At 53.9% G+C, this 19,027-nt stretch overlaps 1 protein-coding gene across 3 annotated transcripts in view; it reads right to left on the reverse strand.

The window, feature by feature from the left end:
• Positions 1-19,027, reverse strand: part of PPP2R2C (protein phosphatase 2, regulatory subunit B, gamma) — a 287,323-nt gene that overhangs the window by 38,995 nt on the left and 229,301 nt on the right. For all 3 annotated transcript variants that reach the window (XM_012002141.1, XM_012002143.1, XM_012002140.1), the window contains one exon: positions 16,671-16,848. In XM_012002141.1, coding sequence (XP_011857531.1) covers positions 16,671-16,848 — 178 coding nt within the window. The remainder of the gene's footprint in view (positions 1-16,670; positions 16,849-19,027) is intronic.

Raw genomic sequence — 19,027 nt, forward strand, 5'->3', positions numbered from 1 at the left:
TCTCCCACTCCACAGAGGAGGTCAGACTTGCCCAGCCTGCTGCCCCTGCCTGCTCTTCCTCAGTCCCACCTTGGCCGCTTCTCCCTCCTTACCTGCCAACCATATCCAGCAGTTCAACGTTGCCGGAACATTCCAAGTCTCTGCCTGAACACCAAGGCGAGGCCCTACCCATCTGCTCATCCTCAGGACCACCATGCTGTGTATGTGCCCATCTCTCCCGCCCTGCAGGAGGCTCCAGGGCTGGCTCCCCCACCTGATTCACCTCTGTGCCCCCACACCCCTCACACACGACCTGCCCAGAGCTGGTGCCTGGGACATGTTCACTGCATGACTGATCTGTGGACAAATATTAGATGAGGAGACGACTCTGAACCTTTCCCTGGGAACAGTCCTTCCAATTTAGAAACTCTGTTCACAGACATTTGCCCCCACCCCCAACCCAACACACACTGACAGGGTGCAGAAGGCAGCTGGTGCGCCGCTTTGCTTTCCTTAGGTCCAGAGACAGGCTCGGAGGGTTCCACAGTCAGTGAGCAGCAGAGCTGATACCTGAGCCAGGGTGCATGATCGCGAATCCTGCTTGGGTTCCTCGGCCCACAGTCCCCCACAGCCAGGTCCCATTGCCCCTTAGAAGAAGCTGCAGGTTGTGCACATGGAGGTGTCCGGTCAGCCTGGGGCGTGATGGGCACATTCCCAAGCAGGGTCCTCACACGCATGCCCTTCAGATCTCTGCCTGAATGCTCCTTAACAAAGTAACCGCCCATAAATCTCCTCTGCCCCTCAAAATAAACATTTATTTTACCTTGCTTAATTATAGATCTTCTGCTTTCTCTTTTTGCAAGCATTAATCACTGCTTATCACATTATTGACCTGTTTGTTGCTGTCTGCCCCCAGTGAGGGCAGGGACCTGCCTGTCAGGATTGCCACTGTACCTTCAATGCCTGGCACACAGTAGGTGCTTAGTAAGTAGTTGCTGACTGAATGAATGAATCAGCCCATTGTGGTCCCCTCTGATCAGGGCCCAGGGGCAAGAGGTTGCAAACCATCTCGAGGGGAAGCAGAGATAAGAGGCTTGGTCAAGGAGGCCTCAGGGTGTGAGGGGCTTTATAGGAGTGGATCCTCACTGACAAAGGCCATTCAAAGGGGCCATCCCCCTGCAGCGTGTTGAAAGTATTGCTGCTGTGGTACAAATGCAAGAGCACTGTGCTGGCTGGGTATGGTGGTTCACGCCTGTAATCACAGCACTTTGGGAGGTCGAGGTGGGAGGATCACTTGAGGTCAGGAGTTCGAGACCAGCCTAGCCAACATGGTGAAACCCTGTCTCTACTAAAACTACAAAAAAAAAATTAGCTGGGCATGGTGGTAGGCGCCAGTAATCCCAGCTACTCAGGAGGCTGAGGCAGAAGAATCACTTGAACCTGGGAGGCGGAGGTTGCAGTGAGCTGAGATCATGCCACTGCACTCCAGCCTAGGCGACAGAGTGAGACTCCGTCTGCAAAAAAAAAAACAAAAACAAAAAGAGTGCTGTGGTCTGGGAAGCACGTCACACGTGCTGCTGGTCCAGCGAAGTCCATCAGGAAGAATGGGTTTCTACACCGCTTCCTCTGGTCTCCACTGCACTCTGCTCCAAGGCCCACGAGCGAGATCTTTTTAGGTTGCAAATACTGACTGGCCTGCTTGTGTCATTCACCTGACTGTGGGCAAAGTCGTTCTCCTGTTTATATCCCCCAAACCCCAGCCAGGCACCTGGTACCTGCCGCAGCTAACACGTGCAGCAGGCTGGCTGCACGGGACTAGCTTTGCATCTGTGGCTCATCCAATCCCCTCTGCCTTCTGTGAGTGAGGTGTGCCCCTTCTACATTGGCAACAGAGGCTCGGCGAGCAGAAGCTAACTGCTCAGGGACAAGGAGAGAAGGGTCAGACCAGGGCTGGGACTCAGTCGGGCTCGAGTCTTCCACACACCCTCTGTGGCTCCAGAGTGCGATCCCTGACCCCTGACGATCTGGGGGTGTCTCCAGTTCTGTTGTTTGCTAGCTATGTATCCTTGGGCAAGTTTCTGAACCTCTCTGTGCCTCAGTTTCCCTAACTTCAGAAGACCAAATGCACTCCACAGCTACCAGGTGAGGATGGGGTAAGGTAGTCTACGTGAAGCACTGAGAACAGGACCAGGCTCAGAGTGGGTGCTCTGTAGGTGAGCTGCTGAGAAGGTCTGCCGGATGACAGGCCTGTTCTGCCTGGCTGCCAGGGACCCCGGGTCCAAGCCTCAAATCTGCCCTTCATCTGCTGTGGAGCCTCAGGCCAGTCTCTCAGCCTCTCTGGACTCTGTGTCATCTGAGGCTCAGGGAGCAGGAAGAGAAAGTCACACCTGCAGCCATAGGCATGAGACAGGGACAGTGAGGTCCTGGGCAAGGAGGGGCTGTCAGGTCCCTGGAGGGGCCCGGGGACCTGGCAGTTGTCTGGCTCCAGCCCCCCATGTCTTGAAATGAACCCCCTTTCCCTTCCAGTAGCCGAGAGCAAACATTCACAGGTGTTGGCAAGTATTTTCTGCAAAGAGCCAGAGAGTCAATATTTCAGGCCCGGCCAGATGTAGGATCTCTATCGAAACTGCAACGACTCAACTCTGCTGTTGTAACAGAAAACCAGCCAGAGGTGCTAGCTAAACAAAGGATGGCTATGTGCCCAGAAAGCCCCATACATGGTGGATTTGCCCTGCCACCCACAGCCCCAGGCCTAGAGGAGGGGGTGCAGTCTTGCTTGGGTCACACAGCCTCCCTTCTTTACTGCACACAGCCCCAGGTTCAATGTCAGATGGAGCAAGTGCAGCCCTGGAGGGACAGGTGGGCCTACCCCGGTCCTCCATCCACAGTACAAGGAGCTCCTCACCCTGGTGGGTTGGGGTAGGGGTGCTGGGTGCCCCCAGCTGTTCAGACCACCCCTGGGAGCTCAGAGCCTGCACCTGGGGGAGTCAGCAAAACGGAGTTTCTTCCACCAAAGAGTGAGGTCTGCAGCCATCCCTGCCAAGGACACAGGAGGTGTGATCCATACAGGCCTCCCGTATAGTCCTTGGGTATGCAGAGGTTTTTATGGAAACTCCTTCATCTCCCCATCAAGCTACCAATGACTCTTCACAGAATTGGAAAAAACTACTTTAAAGTTCATAGGAAACCAAAAAAGAGCCCCCATTCCCAAGACAATCCTAAGCAAAAAGAACAAAGGTAGAGGCATCACGCTACCTGACTTCAAACTATACTACAAGGCTACAGTAACCAAAACAGCATGGTACTGGTACCAAAACAGAGATATAGACCAATGGAACAGAACCTGTCTCTTATACACATCTAGATGTGTATAAGAGACAGGAGATATACCTAATGTACATGACAAGTTAATGGGTGCAGCAAACCAACATGGCACATGTATACATATGTAACAAACCTGCACGTTGTGCACATGTACCCTAGAACTTAAAGTATAATAATAAAAAAAAAGCACTTGAAATGTAGCTAGTGCCAATGTTGAAATGATAATATTTGGGGTATCTTTAGTTAAATAAATTGTATTATTACGATTTTTATTACTAAAATAATTTTATCATTAAAATTTATTTCACCTGTGGAAAAAAAAAAAGAAACTCCTTCATCTCCTGCTACCAGAGGCACGGCCTGCTCTCCTGGAGCCCAGCCACGCGAGCTCAGCCACACCAGCCCCATATGAGGCTGGAGAAGGTGGCTGCACCTCCAGGAGCCACGGCAGCCAAGCTGCACCAGTCTGCACCCCGGTCGTCCTCTCCTGTAAGAAGGGCACAGGAACCAAGGGCTGCTTGCTCCTCTACGGGGCAAATCTCTGCTGACTGGAAATAAAGCCAGGTACGTGAAATGAAGAAGCATCACTGGTTCGGTCCGGCAAGGAGCTCAAGTGAGGAGCAGGTATGCAAAGCACTCCACAAACACCAAAGCAGTGTGCAAGTACTCGTTCACATCATGATGGGCCCCAGTGGAGACCCCACAACAAGCTAATCTAAAAACCACAGCAAGTAACTGAACTTTGAGACGTGGTAATAACCCCAGAGAGCCGTGCCCCAGCACAGGCCAGGCAAAGAGGCCACCCCTGCAGGCAGGAACTGCCCATGTGCCAACCCCACCCAGGAGGAGAGGGAGGCCCAGGGCCAGCAGCGATTTGCCCGGGGCCACACGCAGAGCCCTGGCAGTGTAAGGACTGAAATCCTGGCTCCCTAACTTCCAGTCAGCCTCCCTCCCGCAGTTCTGGAGTAAACTCATTTCCACACCATCTACAGCTTTCCCCATGGGGTCAGCACCCCAAGGACTCTGATGCCAGGCTGGCTAGACTGGCTTGTGTCCTCAGCAAGGGGGACGCTGGGTGCAGGGCAGGGATCCATGACAGAGAGGGCTGCAGCCTTGGGCTCCACCAATTTCACCGAGCACAGTGAGGCTCATCCAGATGTCTCGGCAGGAGCCTGCTCTCAGGATGGAGGAAGCTGTCGCCATGGCAACCAAGCAGCCACTGGAGTTAGGGATGGAGGCAGCCCTGCCAAGAGCCACGAAAGGCCTCCCGCATGAACTCACCAGGGATTCTGGATGTGGAGGTGCCCTAGAAGGCCTCCTGCACACGGAGGTCGTCTTGAAAAACTACTTTTTCCGCAAATCTTCTCCAAAAGATGACCTGACTACAAACATGAGCTGCAAGCACTCAGACCGAGGCATGTCAGACCCTACAGGAGGATTCCTAACTGCTGTAACAAAATGCCACAGACCGAGTGGCTTATCAACATGTGTTTCTCGTAGCTATGGAGGCCCGAAGTCCAATAACGAGGTGTCAGCAGGGATGGCTCCTTCTGAGGCCCATCTCCTCAGCTTGAAAGGGACTGCCTTCTCCTTGTGTCCTCACATTCTCATTCCTGCGTCTTAGCATCTCTCTGTGGGTTCTAATCACCTCTTCTTATAAGACCACCAGTCAGATTGGATTAAGGTCCACCCTACCAGCCTTATTTTAACTTAATCACCCCTTTAAGGCCCTGTCTCCCAATACAGTCTCATTCTCAGGTTCTGGGAGTTAGGGTTTAACACATGAATGGGGATGGGCAGACACAATCTAGCCTGTAACAGCCTCCTTCCCTGCTCCGCTCAAAACACCTTAATGATGATGCAATTCCTCTTGGGGAGCAGAACCCAGCTTGCTGGAACCATGGGAAAGGTGCTGTTCTATTTCACCACTCACTGCACAAGCCACTGAGCCCTGCACGCTCTCTGTGTGATGAGCCCATCTTCACAGCTCTGCCACAGCCCAGCTCAGGTGATTCGTAAGTGCTTAGAATGGAATCAACCAAGCTATGAAAAAGGAAGTCCTGACTTCTGAATCACAAAGCCCAGAGCCTGAAAGTCCAGCCCCACTGCCTAACATCTGTGTGACCTCTTGAAAACTCAGCCTTTCTGTGCTCTGCTTCTCTTATCTGTAGAATGGGTTGGTAACTTCTGCTTTGCAGGGCTGTAATGAGGATTTCACCAGATGACATATGTCACAGGACCCAGCACACGGCTACAGTTAAATTGAAGTTAGTTAAATTAGAATTCCCAATCAGAGTTTTCTCTCCCTCTGGGGAAAAAAGCATACAACTAAGCAGGATGCAAAAGGTACAGTGCTTGTCACCCCCGGGAGGACTAGGAGGGTCTATGGCAAATGGCATGCCTTGGTTTCCAAGAACTGGGAGAGGAAATCCAAGGTTGGACAGAGATGGGATGTGCACCCAGGCAGCTGTACCCCGACAGCACTGAGAAGGAGCAGACCAGACCCTGCCCTGACTGCCGGGGCTCCCAGCCTGGCAGGGAAGCAGATTTAGCTCCATGATCGATCAATGGCCTAAGAGAGACACAGGTGCTCATGTCAGAGACTTATAACGAGGCCCTGAGATGGTGTAGAGTCAGGGAAGGGTCCTCTGAAACCCATGGTGAGTAGGAGTTATCCCAGCAGAGTCAGCAGGTGGGAAAGTGTTTGGTGTGTGTGTGTGTGTGTGTGTGTGTTGGAGGGGGTGAGAGGGTTGAAGAGTGGGAGTGCAAGGCTCAGAGGTGTGAGAGGCTGGGTGGCTGAGCATGAGGGAGGGAGGCAGAAAGGGCAAGAGCCAGGCTGGAGAGGATGTGGCACCAGCAGGACTTGGAGGGAGCATGGGTTCTGTCCAAAAGAAGGGGAGTTCTAAGGGTGCTAAGAGGGAGGGAGAGGCTCCAGGGTGATGGAGTGTGAGCTATGAGGGTAGAGGGGTCCTGACATGAGGCTGGAAGTGGCAGGACCCATCCTGAAGAGGGAAGCAGGCCAAGGGTCTAGGGCTCAGGACTGGGGTCAAGAGGATTTTAACAGGGAGTGAGTTCTAGAAATGCCAGGGAGGTCTATCAGAAAGGGACAGGAGGCAGGCCAGGGTCGCACATCTCTACTATGCCACCTGCAGGGCAAACGTGAGGATCAGGAAGGGACAGGAGGCAGGCCAGGGTTGCACACCTCTACTATGCCACCTGCAGGGCAAACGTGAGGACTGCCATACAGCTACTGACAGCCATGCTCATCGCAAAATAACCTCCAATCTATCCTGCAATTGGGCCTGTCTTTCCACAGGACCTACAGCAAGAACCTAGAAATATGGCTGTCTCAACAGAGCTGGGCAGGCCATCAGAAGGACACTGGGCTCAGAGGGTCTTTCGGCAAAGGAGCCCACCTCTCAGAGCCCCTCTGCATTCTGCAGAGTTGGGACAGTGACAGCCCCCACCTGGTCAGTGGTCATGAGAGTGAAATGCAACCGGTGGCATCCTGCATTTGTTCACCCCAGCGCCAGGCAGGCTGCAACTGGGGTTGTTACCATCATGCCTGAGAGGCAGTGTAGCATGACAGTTAAGTGCATGGCTCTGCATCCAGGCGGCTTAAGTCTGAATCCCAGCCCTGGCACCCCCTTTCCCCGTTTGACTTTGGGTAGATTATTGAAACTTCTTGTGGCTTTGTTTTCTCATCTGTAAAAGGGGGATATTAATAATGCCTACCACATTGTGTTGTTGCAAAAATTCAACCAGTTAACATGGGCAGTGTGCTCAGAACACCGTGTAACATAGCAAATAGTGACAGTGGGCTGGGAGGTGGAGATGCTGACCTCGACGCAGCAAGCGCTCACAACAGGTCAGCACCACGGACAGCGCCATTGCACGCAGGAAGCCCTCAGTCATGGTGGAGGCTGACTGACCAACTGCCTGGCCTTGTGAAGACTCCAGAGCAGTTATGTGCTGGTAACTTGAACAATGCCCTCTCTTCTGGGGAGGGGAGAGATTGATTTTGTAGTGTTTGTAGATATCTGTAGAAATCCTACCACCAGGCTGGGTGCGGTCGCTCACACCTGTAATCCCAGCACTTTGGGACGCTGAGGCGGGCGGATCACGAGGTCAGGAGATCGAGACCATCCTGGCTAACACAGTGAAACCCCGTCTCTACTAAAAATACAAAAAATTAGCTGGGTGTGGTGGCGGGCTCCTGTAGTCCCAGCTACTTGGGAGGCTGAGGAAGGAGAATGGCGTGAACCTGGGAGGTGAAGATTGCAGTGAGCCGAGATCAAGTCACTGCATTCCAGCCTGGGGGACAGAGCGAGACTCCATCTCAAAAAAAAGAAAGAAAGAAAGAAAAGAAACAGAAAAAGTAAAGAAATACTACCACCATGGCCAAATTCAAGCTGCCAAAGAGATGCCCATGAAGCTGGATTTGGGAAGAGATGTGCACACCTGGCTGTTACAAGCCGTCTGTGACCTTGTGTCATGCCAGCAGCTAGCAAGACACAAGGTTGCACATAACCAGATCAAGGGAGACCTGGCAAGGATAGCCCACCCGTCTAAATGAAAGCCAGCTTCAGGACACCAGTCCAGCCAAGAGAAGGGGAAACTGGTGTCCAGGAAGGTGAAGCAACCTGCCAGGGGACCACATGGCAGGCCCAGGACAGAAGCCTCAGTGCCAATGCCTTTCCATCAAGGACTTTCTAAGGAGACCAGGGTCCTCCCCACCTTACCCTAACACCCATCTCACTTTATTATGCTGGTTCCATTCTTTGAGCATCTACTCTGGACCAGGCATTACTCCAGGTAGACCAAACAAGGTCCCTGCTCTCATGAAGCCGCCAGTCCAGGAGGCAGAGTCGGGAAACGAACAGGGAATGAGGTAGAGGCCAAGTCTTAAGGGAAGGGGCTCGAGGGAGTCAGGGAGGGGAGGGACTAGTTCCGACAGACTGGTCAAGGAGGGTCTCTCTGAGAAGGTGTCCACTGAGTGGATGAGGGTGGAGAAACTTCACAGACAGAAGGAACAGCCAGTGGAAAATGACTCTGCTGCAGGAGATGGCTGGAAATATGGTGAAGAGTAGGGGCCAGGAAGGCTGAGCCAAAGGAGCAAGGGGAGAGAGGAAGAAGTGAGACAGGGAGGGGCCAGGGCCAGCTCCTGCAGGGCCTCGGAGGCCACAGAAAGGGGCAGAGTTACTCCAAGTTGGGAGAAGTTGCTGAAGGGTTCTGAGCAGGGAGTGACATGATCTTGTCATTTTTTTTTTTTTCTCATGTTGTAGGAGAACAGACTGTAATGAAACACCTGGGGAAACACAGCTAATGAAGCAATGATCCTGCAGCTCAGTGATTTGCCAGGCACTGCGCTAAAGGCTTCCCACATATTATCATAGCACCCAGTCCTCAAGCAGCCACATGGTGTCAACAGGGGCTTCTCCTCACTTTACAGGTGAGGAGCTGGGGCACAGAGAGCCCAAGTGAGCTGACCGAGGCTGCAGAATCGCTATGTCTTGGGGCCAAGGTCTGAACTCTGGCAATCTGGCTCTTAGACCTAAGAAGGGAGGCCAGTCAGGTCACCATCATGATCAGGGTGAGACAGTGGCCTGGACACATGTAGGGGGCAGAGAGGCAGGTGGGCTCAGGGTACATTCGGATGATGGGATCACGGGACTCACTGAGGCTTGAGCAAGAAGAAGAGTATCTTCTTGCTCACCTAGAAAGTTCACCCAGGCAGCATCAGGATCCCCATTCACTCACAAAGTGCCTTTGCGCCAATTATTAAAAGACGGCTCTTCCTTGCAGAACTAAAAAAACAAGAGTCCCTTCTTCCCAAGGTGCTTGGCTTGGATCATCACCTCTTTGGGGCAGCAGACACCCCATACAACTATACTTGCAGGCCCTGCCAGAGACCCTGTCTGCCTCCCTAGCATCAATGTTCAACACAGAGCAGACTCTCGGCCAGTGCTACTGAATGAACCAGTGAATGCACAGAACCGCAGGCAGCTAGCGGCAGAGCTGCAGTCAGAACCCAGGGGTCCAGACTCCCGGCCGTCAGTTGTACATATCTGATATGCTGTGAACAGAGCATTTCTGAGCAGGGCATCCCAATCTCCCTCTCTAAATTAGCACCATGGGCAGGATGAAGAGGCAGCCTGTAAGGTGCCCAACAGTGGATCGTGGGCCGGTGAGGGTTGCGTGTCTGCGTCGCATCAGGCCCCATACTCATCTGCCATTCTCCCTTCACAGCTCCCAGTACAGGAGACATACACCCATGGGGTGGATGAGATAAAGGGGGTACAGAAAGACTGAGTGATCAGGGTCAGTGGCAGACGCAGGGGTGGAGCCCAGGCTCGGGATCCCTTGGCCCAGCATAGAGCCTGCAAGCAGACGGACCGTGTCTGCTCTCTCCTTTGTTCCTGGCACAGAGGACAAGCTGAGTCTTCAGGCAGGCATGGGCTGATGAGAGTTCTGAGCCTCCTGTGGTGAGTCGCTGCACCCCCTCCAGCCCACCTGGCCACGGGACCTGCTCTGTAAATGGGAATTAGAAAAATGTGCTCCAGGCCGAGGCTTGGTGCGATGCCAGTTCCCACCAGGAGAAATCACTAAGGGAGAGAAAAATCGATCGAACCCTCTTTAAAATTCTCTGGGTGCTAAAAATAAAGCAGAGGTCCATCCACTGAGACTTCCTGTGCAATTTGTTACCTTCAAGAAGCATCAGACACAAGAAAAATCACCCAGTGCTGCATTAACAGTCTCAAAATATTGGTATTAAAGGGCGCGAGAGGTTGCTTAAACAGATGTTGAAACTGCACCGTGGAAAAAGGAGTTTTACCCATCAGAAATGCAGGGATTTTATGAGAACCAACCTTAAATATCTGAGGGGCTGTTATTTAAGAGACAAAATAAACCATCCTCTCGCTGGGCTCCAATTAGGCACCAGGCTCTTTATGGGAAAGATTTCTTTAGACCTTAGAAATATCCTTATAAAAAGGAAATTTCCCATTTTGCATTCAGGGAAGCTGATGGCCCAGAAAGCTGAGCAATGGGTCTGAGCCCAGGGCCGCCAGAGCCCAAAGCCCAGGCTCCTTCTCTCGCACTTTAGGGTTTGGGGTCTCTGATTCCCCACGAGCCCAGATCAACGAGGAGGTGTCTGTATCCTAAGACCACATGGAGATGGTGAACTTCCAGCCCACTCCACCTACAACCGTTCATAAGCACCTCCTATCAAGGTACTTATGAAAGCCTCCTTTCGGGGTACTTATGAAAGCCTACTTTCGGGGTACTTATGCCCTGAAAGCCTACCACGCAGGGCATGCAGAGAGGCCTCACCCCGGGTTCCTCATCTCAGGGCTTTCACCACAAAATGGGGGAGGCAGAAAACTCAGTGGGACCAGGGGGCAGCCAAGGAGCTGCAGGCTTAGAGGGGCTCTGACCAGCCTGGGTGGTGTGGCAGGGACAGGACAGAGGCTGTCCCAGGCAGTGGGCTGTGAGATACTGCATGTGGGCAAGCAGGAGTCAGCCAGGCCAAAGAGGCAGATGGCACGGTCAGGAGAAGGGATGGCGGATGGCAGTGCTCCACCCCACCCTGCCCCATGCCAGGGACCCAGTGGCTGAAGGAGTGAGCCAGTGTGACCCGAGAGGTGGGCAGGGGCTGATCACCAAAGGCACAGGGCACTGTGGACGGGCTCAGGCTTTCTCCAGAAGCCAGAGGGGAACTCCTGAGAGCTTTTAGGGGAGCTGACATGGTCAGACCAGAGGCTCTGATGGGCTAATTTCACAGCTGTGCAGAAAGCTCTGTGCAGGGCAGGGAGAGATGCGGGCAAGTGTCAGGGGAGAGTAGAGAGGGCTCAGCACCTGTTTCCATTCTGAGGGTGAGGGAGAGGGAGGAGGCTGGGAGGGCTCCTCTTGCTTGAGCCTTGGTGACTACACCGAGACAGGTCACGGAGCCACGGTATCAGCAGGCTCCCTCCCTCCATCTGAGAGCCAATGACGGCATTCCAGCAGAGATGTCCTCTGAGTCACCTTTCTCATTGTCCAATGGTCAAAGCAATGCCCTCTTTTTCTCCTTTACTGAAAATCATTTTCCTTTCTCTTGATACAGTTACTAAAAGTCAATTTTGCTGAGACGGAAAGTGTTAGTGATTGGACTCAGGAGACATGACGCAGTGGAAAACTCCAGTGGGCACGGAGGACTGAACAGCATCATCGGGCCAAGTGAGGACCCCAGACACAGCAAGGGTCAAAAGGACGCGAACCCCAAGTCCAGCCCACGCCTTCCCCTGGCTCTGTGTGGGCGCAGGCCTCCCGACCCTGGGTTTTTCTTGTCAGGACTAATCACAACTGTCACCCTCTGACAGCCAGAATCCATCCTACTGAGATCTGCTCAAAAGGTGTCTCAAAAATTCAGAGCAATTCCCAGCTCTGCATGGGGTCTCAGCTGCCGTTCTGGCCTCCTCCCATGTCAGAAATGAAACGCCTCCTCTCATTACTCCGCTGCTGTCAGTCCCATCACGGCACCTGCAGCCCACAGTCCCGACACCTTCCCTGCCAAGTGAGGCTTGTCTCTGTGGTGTGAACCCTGGGTCCATGTCTTGTCACTGCGGCAGCAGGCCATGGGGAGTCAAGCGGCAACAGGCCATGGGGAGCGCCAGGTGCACTCAGGTTCCCCAGTGAATTGATCCAATCAGGGAGGTTTCCATGGCTACCACGTGCCCCTGGAGACTCCACTCGACTCCTGCCAAATGCCTAAGTTGACTGGTCAGGGCTGCCTCAAGCCCAGCTCAGAATCTTGCACATGCTATAGACACACATTCTTCTATCGCTAAGGCCAGGGTGCTTTACATTTCGATGAATTAATACAATCATTTTCACAGAATGGGAAGTTACACAGAGATCTGACACGGAGTTACATGGCAGGGTGTGCGGCCAGGGATGTTCCCAGGATCCACCGAGGCCCCCGATCTGCCGACACTCCTCCCTTGTCACTGTCCCTCGCCTGGCTCAGATTCTTTGATCAATAATCATTATTTTCACTCCCTTGCACACACCATCAGCTCCATATCTACATCTTCACTTGGCAAAAACCACACCCCTGGCTCACCCTCCACCGACCTGAGGCCTGTAGCCAGCAGCAGGCGTGGCTGGAGAGAAATGTACACGGCTGTGCTGGCTGGGCCACCGCCTCCCCGTAGCATCCACGGACCACCTGCTCCAAAGCCAGGTGTTTTACCAATGGTTTATCATGTGTCCACTCCCGCAGGCAGAATCTTATCTAGTTCCAGCATCACCCACGAGGCCTGGCACACAGTAGGTGCTTAATAAATACCTGCTGGTAAATGGTGTGCTCTGCAACATGTGGACAGGGCACAATCTGTGTGTTTGGGATGGGGAAGGAGGCAAGGCTCATGGTAATGGCCAGGGAGGACTTTGCAGTCCTGGGATGAACCAACCCCCTTTTCTTATTCACAACCAACTTGTTCGAATGTCCTGTGGCCACACCGATCCAAAAAGAGTTATGATACCACCCAAATCTATGACATCTCCATCCTTACAATCTCACTCCTCCACCGCCTCCCACCATGGCCACGCTCTGGACCTGCCTCTCACTCTCTCTCCCCGGGTCTCCTTGCTGGTCCCCAGGCCGCCAGCCTTGTCAGCTAGAATCCAGTTCACCCACGACACACACCCATGGCACCTCCAAAGCTGACTAGTGACACGCCCCTGTTTACAGTACATCAATAGCTTGATAGCTTCCCGTCCCCCGGAAGCAGCGAGGTGGGAAGTCAGCACAGCCTCCAGTAACGTAATATAGGTGCAGACACCGAGACAGGATTCAACCCGTCTGAGGAATGAAGGGGGATGTCTCTGTTTTCACTCTCCCACCTTAACACTGAAGCACAAGTTCACCTCCATCTTTTCAGAGAGAACCAGCTTCAGGGTCTAAGGGCAACCTGGAGAGAGGTTGCAGCGTCCTGTTCAGTAGCCGCTGGCCACAGGTGGCTATTTCATTTGAAGTATGATTAACCAGAACTAAATCAAATTAACGATGTCGCTCCTCAGTCACCAAGCCACATTTTAGGCACTCAGTAGGCACATAGGGCTGGTGGCTGCTGCCAGGTGAGTGCAGACAGAGCGGTCTCTTATTACGGAAGGTTCCAACAGGCCTGAGGCTGGATCTTATTCCCACCATTTTGTGTGCATCGCCGTTAGGGTTGCGGCTGCCTCCTGTTTATGGTATGTGATACTTTAACTTAGGATGGTGAAATTCAATTCCCTTTCAAAAGAAAGTTACTTAGGCAAAAATAAAGTAACTTGATTTAAAGAAAACAATTTTTTTAAATGGGAAAAGTAAATGGAAGCCTGTGGGGCATGCGGAGGCAGACAGAGCTGTGGGGGTTGTGTGAATGACTGGCTTTCGGGGCCCCTGCCCCAGGAGAAAGCCCCCTGCCCACACCATCCACAGCGCCACAGCTCCGGCACCTTCTGCCTCCTCATGCGTCCGCCTCCCGCACACCGATGCTCTCAGGCAGCCTCCTCGAGCCCAGGAGGAGGAATCCTACCCAAATTCCTTCTCTGGCCTCCTCGGCGGCCCCCACAGCAGCTTGTCCAGACCCTGGCCTACAGCAAGGATGGCTCCCTCCCTTCCACTGCCATAGCAGGGCTGTGTCCCCCAGCAGCCCCCGAGCCCTCCAGGGAAGGGTTGAGTTTCTGCCATTCATCCCCGTGTCCCCAGGGCTCAGGGTGGACCTGGGAGTAGAAAGGCACAGGGAATGAATGGCTGAATACATGAAATGAAGCAGCATCCCTTCCATACTCCAGGGCTTTACGGTTCTTCAGAAAGGGCTTCGGCACCCACAGTGTCACGGAATCCTCACAGCAGCCCGGACAGAAAAACCGCAGCAATTACCATCCCCACCCGAGTCCAGCAGGAAGGAGGCGGGGGCTCGAGGAGGGTGGCTGCCACTGTCCCAGGGCTGCAGGGGGCAGGCCAAAGCCAGGGCAAAAGCCCTAGACCAGGCATGGAGGCCCGAGCATGAGCTCCGGCTCTGCCCCTGCTAAATGGGGACTCTGGGCCAATCCCTCATCTCCCCCAGCCTCCACTTCCTCATCTGTGAAATGGGATGATCATCACATTACCACTGTCTCTGAGCACCAAGTGAGACAGCGAACGGCAGGCTGATTTGTAAACTGTACGGTACTGTCTAGGCCACTCAGTGAGCCCCACACCCTCCCCATCTGCAGACCTGCAGCCCCTGCTAGGAGACCGCCTCTCCCCGACATCCAGGGGCTGGGGGCGGAGCTGACTTCCTCCGGCACCAGGGAGAGATACAGGAGTCCGGCCTGACCAATCACAGCAAGGCATTCACCCCCAATGAGAGCCCACAGGGTGCCATCTAGGGTCCTGGTGGGACAGTTCAGAGAGAACTGGTCTCATTTCTCCTGTCCTGTATTCTGGGAAGGTGGGGCGCGAACTACGGGCACCTGCGATTGAAGCCACAGAAGACAGCAGAGGCGATCAGCCCAGAGAGCCATCGCCCATGCTGTTCCAGCCCCTGAAGCCACCTGGCCTGAAGCGCTCTTACAGTTACCCACATCAAACATGCTCGTGCAGCAGGAAGATCTAACCAACCGCGGCTGTGAGCACTGTGGACTGGTGGGGCCCGATGGCCTTTCAGCTTCAATGGAGGGTCAGACAGATGTCCAGCCCAGCCCGCTATGTACAGAGAAATCTGAGCTTCAAGCCTTCAAGGCGGCTCGGGTCCCAATCCTTCCTGGAACCTTTCTGGCCATCCCAATCCAGCCTCCTAGCTCTGGGCACTCCATGCTTTCGGGACAGGGGAAGACAGAGGGACTCTGATGTTTCCTGACACCCACCAAGTGCTGACTTAGTGCTGGGCACATCACACAGAGGGGTTCACTGACGGCACCCCGCAGCTCTGTGAGGAAGGATGATTGAAAACACGGAGGCTCAGAGAGAGACGTCATTCACCCAGGGTCACAGAGCTTGAAGGTGGCAGTCAGACCCAAACAGACTTTCTGCCTCCGAAACCCACACATGTGCCCCGCACCCTCTGGCTGGCTCAGGGGACATTCGACGCTTTGCTCTGCTCCCTTCCTGCTGTTTCCTGAGGGTCTCCCTGCCCAGGGGTCTCTGGCTGTGCCTGGCTCTCAGCCCACAAAAGCCATTTTTTACTCTCTTTCGCCCTTCCCGGACTGCTCCCCGCCTCCCCTGCTCCCCACAGCTATCCTGGCTTCTACTGCTCCGAGGGATGCAGCCCACTGGTGACCGGTGCTGGGTGCCCAGGCTGCCTGGAGTTGGGAGGCATTGGTTACATGGAGGCTCTCAGGAGGGTCTTCCCACCCCTTCCAAGACACACCTGGGCGGCATCCTCCACAAAGGGCAGTGTAGTGTGGAGGTTAGAAGCGGGGAGTCTGGGGCCTGAGGGCCTGGGTTTCAAGCCCAGTTTTGACACTTGCTGGCTGTGAGCTTTGAGCTAGTTAACTTGAGTGCTCTGTGACTCAGTTTCCTCATCTGTAAAGGAGACTTATAACAGTACCTACCTCATAGGGTTGCTGTGAAGATGAAATGAGTTACAATGAATGCGTGTTGATGTTAGTCACAGAGCCTGGCACACAGAGCCTCACTGTATGTTATTATAATTATTATTATCATTGTTTGTATGCAGAATAGTGACATCTCCGCGACCTGCCTGCCTGCCCACCAGCTCCCACTCCCGCCAGCAGGTCAAGCCTTGCCCTGCCTGCAGGCCGGTGCTCATGCCATCACCAGCTCTGTCCTCAGCAGTTGGCAGGAATTGTCAACGCTGCTGCCCCCAGCTTGCCCTGACACAGGAACATCGAGCAGGGGGCTCTCAGGACCCCAACCCAGCTGGGCTTCTGACACCCTGGTTTGCACCCAAAGCCCTGGCTGGGGCCCCAGTGCTGGTCCTCCTAGGCTAACACAGCCTGCTTTGGGCCCCGGTGGGGAGGGCCCCAAAGGGCCTTCAGTGGACGCTGAGCCAGGCCAGCAGTCCCTCGTCCAGAGCAGCTGAACCCTGAACTCTGTCTCCTTCCTGGCCACTGGTGAGGCCCCAGGATGAGGGGGATCATGGCCACCCTGGAGGAGGCAATGGGTTACGTGCAATGCTCAGCAACCGTGATTTTTGTGGTTTTCAGAAACAGACGTGACATATGATTCTGTATCTGGGCCTCACACGCATACTAGGAGCCAGAGGTGCCTCACCGAAGAAGTTAAACAATGCAGCCACCCCCAAACCAGCTGGCTGCCAACCAAACCAAACCCGCCGCCCACCGGAAGCCACCCTGCCTGTGGGAGGCACCGGCCAGGCCACAGTGAAGGATACTGAAGCTCCTGTCGGTGATGGCCAGGTGCCAGAGGTTGATGCGCAGATCATCCGCCGACATGTAGGTCTCGCAGTCACTGTTGACGGAGATGGAGTTGATGTGGTAGGTGTGGCCATTGGCAAAGATCCTCCGAGGGCTCACCTCCACCATCAGGTCCATGGGCTTCAGCACCGGCACCTGCAGAGGATGGGGAGGCAGGGAGGAGGTGAAGGCTAGGCAGCAGCATGAGGACATAGCACGCCGTGGGCACGTGATCCAAACTGGAGGCTGGAACACAGGGGTGGGCGTCCATCCTGATCCTCCGTGGTCTGAAATAGGCAGTGACAGATGGCAAATGCCTGCCACCCACCAGCTCTGCATGAGAGGCATGAAAGCTTACCCGCTGTGGGTCTGTGAATAAGTGTCTGAACCCTCCTATACCCCAATTTCCTTAACTCTAAAATAAAATGGAAAGATAATGTGGCAGAGCCAGCCAATTGTCTACCAAGCCTCCTCACCTCCCTCCTGCAACACAGTGCTGTCACTAGGAAACAGCTGTCTACATGTGGACTACATTTCCCAGCAGGCTTTGCGCCCAGGCATGGTCATGTGACTAGTTCTGACCAATGGGATGTGAGCAAAGTGATGCCTGGCCCTGATACAGTTAAGCAGCGGGAGCAACTCCCCATGGTGGAAGGTGAGGACCCAAGCCTTAGGGACTGAGACTCACGGGATGGGGATGGAAGGAGCCTGCAAGAGAACTGTATCCCAACCAGCACACCCACACTGAACCTTCCCATAGTGAGAAATGCATTTCCAAGCTCAGCCCTGGACTGATGGGGTTGTTTTGTTACAGCGGTGGAATTAGCCTGACTCATACGAACTTTCATCTCAGATGGCTGGTGTGAGGGTCCTTGCCATGGCATCAGACATTGGACTTTCACAGCCCCGAAGGTCCCTCGCACAGCCCTGACCAACCCTGAGGCTGTCATCTGGTCCCATCAGCTTTCCTAGCTAGCGAGGCGTCACCTCTTGCTTGTCTCTCCATCTCTCTGGCACTCAGTCCAAGGCCTAGCAGAGAGGCTCTCCAGTGAATGAGTGAATGTGTGAGTGAATGAATGAATGGGCTGTGTCCCTGAGCTCTCAGGGAACAGCTGAGATGGGAGGTGACAGCCTCGGTGCTGCAGTCAGAGTGACAAGCACTGAGCTCCTTTGGAGCAGAGGCAACTCTGCAGCCCACATTAAATTTTCCCACACACCAGGGCACCCAGCGTGTTTGTGTGTGGGAGTGTGCATGGCTGAGAGTGCATGTATGAGTGTGTGCATATAAGTGTGCATGCATGAAAGAGTATACGTGTATGTGCATGTGTGTGTGTGTGTGTGTGTGAGTGTGTGTGTGCAGCACCGGTGTGAGTGCCAGCCTGGATCTGGGTGGTTTTTGCGTTGCTGCCTCTGTGTCTTTGCTTCTAGGTTGTGTGCCTGGGAGTTGGTGTTAATGTGTCTGGACTCCTCCAAGGCATCCTCCCTGCATGTATTCCTGTGTCAGATATTTTAGGTAAGCTGCTAACCTTCCCTTCCTTCAGGGTGCAGCCACTGCCCACCGTGGGGATCCCTGGACTCTCAGGAGAGACAGGGAGTCCAGCAGCTCTGGAGGAGGGCAGAGCATCAATGGCCCAGCAAAGTCTTGGCATCTCAATCTGCGTTCCCCTTCCTTTTGGCAACGTTGCTTTCTGTTTTCTCTGGGCAGCCTTGGGACCCAATTTGCCCAGTGCTTCAGCCATTCGCTGCCATCCACCAAACCAGATCTCAAAGCCAGTTTTTTAGTAAAGGGAGGAAGAGAGAAAAGAAAACCTTCCCTAAGGTTTGGGGTTTTCATGAGTAAAGCATGCTGCCTCCGCAGAAGCCACAGTCTAGTCAAGGTGAGGGTCAAGGAAGATACAGATACTAAGGACAGACAGTGTTGGATGCAAAAGGCAAGAGTGGATACAGGAAAGATCACACTTTTCATCTGGCCTGTGCAGAAAGGCTTTACAGAGGTGAAGGCCGGCAGGGTTTGATAGGATGTATGGGAGTTCACCAAATTGATCCAGTAAAGAAAGGCCTCCTGGGGTGCCCACGGCCTCTCTGTGTCCCTCTGTCACAGCACTGACCGCCAGTGTGATGATGATTCCACGTCTGTTTCCTTGGGGGCTGGGGACACTTTGGGGACAGGTACCGAGTTGAACCTTGCTCACTTCTAGGGCCCCAAGGGCTAGCCCAGGGTCTAGCGTGGAGCAGCTCCTCAGTAAACAACAGCTGCCTCCAGTGTGAACTGCACAGGGTGGGTAGAACACTGTGCAGGGTTGGCATGGCGTGGGTGAAATCGGAAGCAAACAAG

Source organism: Mandrillus leucophaeus, unplaced genomic scaffold, assembly GCF_000951045.1.
Source record: "Mandrillus leucophaeus isolate KB7577 unplaced genomic scaffold, Mleu.le_1.0 Scaffold68, whole genome shotgun sequence".
Lineage (NCBI taxonomy): Eukaryota > Metazoa > Chordata > Mammalia > Primates > Cercopithecidae > Mandrillus > Mandrillus leucophaeus.